The 7174-nt window shown below is 35.2% G+C and overlaps 1 protein-coding gene across 1 annotated transcript; it reads right to left on the minus strand.

The window, feature by feature from the left end:
* Positions 1–726: 726 nt before the first annotated feature.
* On the minus strand, positions 727–3573 carry LOC143245600 (uncharacterized). Its single transcript, XM_076491957.1, has 2 exons — positions 3272–3573; positions 727–886 (listed from the first exon to the last, which is right to left on the minus strand). Exons 1-2 carry the CDS (start codon positions 3571–3573, stop codon positions 727–729), a joined length of 462 nt encoding a protein of 153 aa, XP_076348072.1.
* Between the last annotated feature and the right edge of the window lie 3601 nt (positions 3574–7174).

Genomic DNA, 7174 nt, shown 5'->3' on the forward strand with positions numbered 1-7174 from the left:
CACGAAGCATATTTTACCTTTTATTTACTGTTATCTTTGCTTAAATATTTTAGAAAGTAAATTATAAAACATGTAAATAGCACAAATTCTACCTTAAGCATATACTCTTAAAAATACTAATTATATTGACTTTTAACAAACATTTTTGCATTTTTAAATTTAATAAACATGTATATTATAAAATGGCACAATCTTCTGTTTCCTTTTTCCTTCATTGTTTCTGTTATTATGTTCAAACATCTACATTGCTCTGTAGAAACACTTCCGGTAAAACTTTAAATATGTTGAACGGTGTTGTTGTTACGCGAGTTGTTATACATTGATTTATTAGTATAATCACTTCCAACAATAGGTTTAATGTCCTTTGGTAAGAGATTTTTTTTCGATTGTTCACCCTTATAAGATACTTCATTAAAAACATTATCTAGTGGAAATGGCAACATAAGTCTTGATATCCGCAGAAACTCGATGTTGCTGTCAGCCACTTGCTATTTGAGTCCCTTTTTGGACAAGAAAGGTCAGATACTGCAATGTTTTTCCTTTTCTTGATTACCACATGATAGATTGATGTACTTGAAACTTTGCCTGTGTTTAATTTTTGCTTGTTTGAGATATTAAGTGAAAATGGGACATTTATAAAATTGTCGGGAGAGAAAAAGCGAAACAAAGACGGCACCGAAGAAGTTAGCCAGGCCAGAGCCAGACAAGCAGACGTCAATGCAAATATCAATACAAAAGGACCCGATTCAGGGCTGGGCAATAGTCTTGGCTGGGATCTAAATATCCAATGCCTAAGATTTGGATGTGGGGGGGAACTGGAGTGCCCCGAGAAAACCTACTTTCACAGGACGGGCGCCGAAAGTTTTTACCTGCCCTATGTCCGAATCTGAAAAATAAAAATATAAACATGAATCTCTTGTTTGTGATTGTTGAAATGTTACATGATGAAATGTATTTTGTAGGTGCACTGGCTAGTTTGCATAACAATGCAGTTGATTTCTGTGTTCTGCTTTTAAATATTTGTATAATATTTCTTTGAACCTGTTCCTAAGAGTTGCTAGGTTACTGATTTGGTATATATAGTTTACGGGTGTATATGATTGTAGTCTGCTGTTCTTAGTATTTTAATTTGTTGTACTTAATTTTTGTAGTATTGTTAGATATATATATGTAACTTGACATCCGTATTCTATTAACGGGCGGATGTAAGCCTTTGTATATTTGGCGGATAGTCTCTGGTGTGCAGTTTTGAATGTTTGCTGGATATGGTCATTACATGTGAAATGCGTTTTTTGATGGATGAGTGTATGTTGACATGTTTTTTCCGTGTTAATCTTGTCAAATATGATGCCAAGGAATATGATGTTTGCTCATGATGATAGGCGTATTGCGAAGTGTGATGCTTACTTTTGTCAGTTTGTCTTTTTAAATTTCTATACAAAGTGATTCCTTGCGTTTTTCTTAGATTTAAAACTACTCTCCACTTATTGTTCCAGCTCGTTACATTATTGTGTTTCTCGAACGCAAGATATGGCCATTACTGGGTTTCTGGATATACTCCAGATTGCAATGTCGTCTGTGAATTGTAAGTGTACGTTAAACTGGGGAAGGTATATCACTGACAAAAATAATGTACAGGAGTGGCGACAGGACGGATCCTTGGGGCACTCCTGCAGTTATATTGAAAGATTTTGATAGTTTTATTGACCTTTACTTGGGCTGTTCTATCAGTTAAGAAATATCCATTCAGTAACAGTGATTTATTTTCAGATAAGTTAATTTATATTTAATGGCGTTATACCAAACACTGAAATGCTTTTTTAACGTATAAAAATGCACCTATGGTTACCTGATTGTTGTTAAATGCTTTGCAAATTGATTCAGTGAGTCGTGTGAGGTGATCTATTGTTTGTCTGTTTTCTCGAGAAGCGTTTTGAGATTCGGAAGGATATTTATTTCGCAGAAATGAAGGAGGCGATTTGATATTTTCTCTATCAATTTGCCAAGACAACTTAACAGACTGATGGATCGGAAGTTATCACGATTTCTCCTGTTTGTTTCTTTGGTATCGTGGTGATAATGGTTCTTTCCATGTGTCGGGGTAATAACCAGTTGTTAGTGAGATGTTCATGATATTTGCGAGATGTTGTAATAGAAGACTGGAACCTTTGAGAATAATATTAGGTATTTGATCATATCCGGGGAAAGTGTTTTTTAAGTTTTTAATGTTGATTTTGAGTTCTGTGGTGGTGATTTTCCTATTTATTGAACTTGAATAGTTTTCTAGTATCTTACCGAGAAATTATGGTGTGAAGGAAGATCGATTTGTATGTGTGTAGTTAACATGTTGTTGGTGTTGTGTGTCAAAGTCGGTCGATTTTTAGGTAATTGAAGGAGGATTTGTAGTAGTCTGCTAATAGGTCGGCTTTCTCTCTGTGTGTGTGGTTGCTGACGGTCTTCTATTGTATCTTTGTGGATTGTGGGAAAACGTGTTGTGATTGGTTGGATTATTACTGTTTCTGGTTGGAGGAGAGATTTTTTGTATGTTCACCAATGGCAGCCACAGGTTACTCACCTCTAATCTGGAATCTCTCCTGTGAAGGTTTAAGTGTTAATATAAAATGATTCTTTGTTTCTTGTTTTCCAGATTTTGTCTGTGTCGATTATTCTAATTTTCTCCCAGATTATTCTGTGTCCAGTTGAGATGGCATTCTCTGCAATGGCTGAATTTTGTTTTCATTATTCTTGTACAATCTATGTTCTTTTATGCTTGTTGTGAATTTTCTTCCCATTTCGCAAATGTATGCATCGTTGCATTTCATAGATGACGTTTTCGAGATTCTACTTGGTAGGTCACAGCTTGTTTTTTTACCAGAATGGACCTTAAAGTATAGTAGAAAATCCACCAGAATTATGTTGAAAATGTTTGGCTATGCGTTTGAGTTTTTCACTGAAATGTTGTAGGTATGACAGGTAAATGGTGTTGGTGACTTTCTGATTTTTCTTTGTCATAGTCTTCTTCAAGGTGTTTTTGATAAAGCAGGAAGTGTAACCATTCTGTTTAAAACTACGAGTTTTTGGCGTTCTGCTTCGATGGATATATTATCACATGTTTTCTGTTCTCTTGTTTAGGCATTGGATTATACCACGTTTTATTGGGGTTGGATGATGGGACTGGAATTTTAGGTATCTCATCATGTGGTTGGGGTTTCTGTATACAATTGTTTATTTGTCTTGTTGGTTTGCTGATGAGTATTTCAAGAAACAATACTGTTTTGTTCCTCTATTTTCATAGGGGCAATGGATTTTTTTGTCTATGGAATTGAGATGTTCTAAGAAGGCTGGTAAGTTTTCATGACCGTGGGGCCAAATCATGAAGGTGTCGTCGACATAACGTCTGTAGAAACTTGATTTTGTCGGTGTGGATAAAAGGGCTGTTTCTTCAAAGTCTTCCATGAAAATGTCTGCTAGAATTGGAGAGAATAGTGATCCCATTGCTAGACCACCTGTTTGTTCGTAGAATTCCTCGTTGTATTGGAAATAGGTTAATTGTAGATAAATGGTTAATTCCATCATGGCGTCTGTTATCATAACTGTTCTGTGTGGTAAAGAGTTGTCATTCAGTTGTCGTTGTCTGGTGGGTCAAGGGTTTCTGAGATTGGAACGTTGGTAAATAGATCTGTGATGTCAAATCTGACCATGATATCCTGGAATTTGAGGTGTCGCTGTTTTATGAAATTGCATTTAGTTTCTTCCTGTGTAGACAACATAGTGATCTATATCTTTTATTGCTGTCGTTCTATTCTTAATCGATGACCTGTGTACTTCTCCTTCACGTGAAACTGTCTTTATTGTATGACAATATAATTTACTCTAAATATTGCATATAGCCTCAATTAGTTGCTTTGTATTTTCAATATTTATCAGAAACTGTTTCCGATCTGCTGTGTTTTTGTGCTCTTATTTTTAATGACTTAACGATACATTTCTTAGCATCTCTCATCACGATTATTTTAGTTATTTTGATGCATAACATTCACGAAGAAAACGTTAATTTTGTATCAAAGATTTTGTACTTTTTTAAAATTGCCGAGTGCTTTATTCGTACTATAGATAATAGTATTCTTATCTTCAATGATAAGCATGTTTTTTGATGGTGGGAATGTAGTAACATAAATCTTTTGGTTATGGTGATAACTCTGCTTGGAAACCCTTAGCAGTTTTCTTACTGTGTAGAACAGAAATAACTGGTTTAGACAAGATAGTTTCGAAGTCTCATTTTATTCCCTGATTCCTATTAATTCAATAATAAACATTTCCCCTACCCCACTGGGACAGAACACTTGTGGACTTGTTACTTGGGCCGAGTACAGTTTGTGTAGCTTTGTGCTTCACTTAAACGGCTGAAAGGGCGAGCATGTTTGGTGTGACGGGATTCGAACCCGCGACTGTTGGATTAGGAGTCGAGTGACTTGAACACCTGGTCATCCTGGGCTTCTCGGGAGAATGTTTTCTAAAAGCTTTTAGTATTGAGTTAATTTCTCAAACATAATTACTGTAATGAGAAATATTCAAAAGATACCGAAAGCTTGCATGAATTTGAATTTAAAGAAAATATTTTTAAACGATATTTTTCTTATTAAAAATATCCACTTTATAGATTTTGTTTTATAATTTCCAAGAATAAAGTTGTCATAAAGTACTGAAATAAGCCAGTAATAAGCGAGGTAAGTCATACTTTTGTCGTATGTATTCAGTGATGTTTAAACAAACAAGAACAAACCAACGGAATATTATAAATAAAATAATATAGTGTCAGTTATTGTAGTTCAAAAACACTCCAACAGGTAGCAATAGTTTGATTTACTAGTTCAACGTTGATAAAACTTACATACCACGTGTAATGTTCAAATTGGCACTGTCAGTTTTAAATTATTAGGAAACTCTATCCACGAGACAACGTTGTTGTTTTGAATTAAGCACAAAGCTACACAATGGGCTATTTGTGCTCTGCCCACCACGGGTATCGAAACCCGGTTTTTAGCATTGTAAGTCCGCAGATATATCGCTGACCTATTGTGGGCGTGAGACAACGTCGGCTACTTAAAACAAAAGTGTAAAACTGTTAACTCATCAGAATTTCTGTTATATAAAATGCAAAAGTTGCTCATAAATTATTTAAGATCTCAATAATGAAACATAGAATAAACTTCAGAATATCAAATTAAAGTTGATTTTACTTCGAACTTAACTTGAAAACAATTAATTCGCCGAAGATGGTAAATGGTGAGTTTTTTTTTTTTTACAGCAAACCCACATTAGGCTATCTGCTAAGTCTACCGAGGGTAATCGAATTCCTGATTGTAGCGTTATAAATCCGTAGACTTATCGCTGTATCCGTGGGAGAGAGATAGTAAAGTTTCTACAAATTAAAATACACTAAAATCTCAGTTGGAGATGGAATTTACTCGGAACCTCGATAGGTTATATATTCTAAGTTTGTTTTAGCGCAAAGCCACATTAGGCTATTTACTTGTTCGCTACGGGAATCAAACCCCTGGATTTTAGTGTTATAAGTGTTTCAGCTTACTTCTGATCCACCCGGGGCTTATGATATCTCATATTAAGGTAATATAATATTTATCAGAAACTGCAAAACATTTTCTCTTGTGTGACGTTAAACTGTATCCAGCAATAGGACATTTATCTCTTATCGTTACAATGAGACAAGTATTTACTTACTTAAGGAGTAGCACCCATTAGTCTCCATTACTAGGGTTACAGTCGAAGCTACTTTGGTCACAGAACAGTGTAACATCTAGTCTGGTGCAACTAGGACAACGATAGAGGTCTGCTCAAGTTAGTTGAGCACTGTAACCTACACCAACAAATGACAACCTACTACATTATTTGGCCAAACATATATGGTCTTTCAATAGCCAAGAAAAAATTACAAAGGCATGAAAGGGGTCTCTAGTAGAAATGAGGAAAGGAGATGGAACTATTGTTATATATTTTATCCAAGAGGTCCGATGTATGAAAGAGGAGTTAAGTTTGATTTAAACGAAGAAATCTCAAAGTGTTTAAATAGATTTGGGGCAATATCTGTTACAGCGATGCTTCTTAAAATAATGGCTAAGCCTTTCATCATTGTAATAATAAAAGACTATGCACCAACGGTTGAAAATGACAAAACAACTGACATCTATCGTTTCTCTGAAATCCTTGATAAAGCGAAGGAGACGTGTATCGAAGAGTCCTTGAGGTAATATTAGAAACCAAACTGATTACTCTGCTATCAGTAGAAAATTCAGTAACGCAAGAAAACGATCAAAAAGTTATCCATGAGTTGACTGCAGGAGTGACCACTCGCTGCAATATGGAATATCAAGATGTTCGCGGGTTCGAATCTTGGTCGCACCAAACATTCTCGCCATTTCAGCCGTGGGGTGTTATAATGTGACGGTCAATTCCACTATTCGTTGGTAAAAGAGTAGCCCAAGAGTTGGCGGTGGGTGGTGATGACTAGCTGCATTCCTTCTAGTCTTACACTGCTAAATTAGGGACGGCTAGCGCAGACAGCCCTCGAGTAGCTTTGCGCGAAATTTAAAACAAACAAACATCAAGATAGGATTCATGAACTTTAAGAAGCCATAGAAGAGTAAGAAACTCTTAAATAATTCTAATTCGAAAACATCGGATTGAAGAAAGGTATACAGTTGCAGTTAAACACCTTTTCAAGAAGTTTAAAATGAATGAAATATGTCAAAATAGGATTTTTCTTTTAAAGAAGCGCTACTTGAAACAGCCAAGGTAGTTATTTCATTAAAATTAAGGCAGAAGAAACCGAAAATCCCTAGATAAAGATAAACTGATGTAGAACAAATAAAAGAATTTGGTATAGAAAGGTTTCAACTATTATCAATGAGGTTTATGAAAGTGGGGAAATACCTAAGGATCTCAGTAATCCATCTTGATTGGGCTCCCCAACAATACGTCGTCTTTTATTTATTATACCAAAGCTTTTCATAGTCAAGCATACGAAGTTAATAAAATTCGGGAAAAACTGAAGATTGATAATGAATATTTGAGAATTTTAAGAAAGGTATATTGGGGCTAAACTCTAGCAGTTAAGACAGAAAATGAAATGAATTCATCCAAATTAAGAGAGACA

This window comes from Tachypleus tridentatus, chromosome 2, assembly GCF_004210375.1.
Source record: "Tachypleus tridentatus isolate NWPU-2018 chromosome 2, ASM421037v1, whole genome shotgun sequence".
NCBI classification, from domain to species: Eukaryota; Metazoa; Arthropoda; class Merostomata; order Xiphosura; family Limulidae; genus Tachypleus; species Tachypleus tridentatus.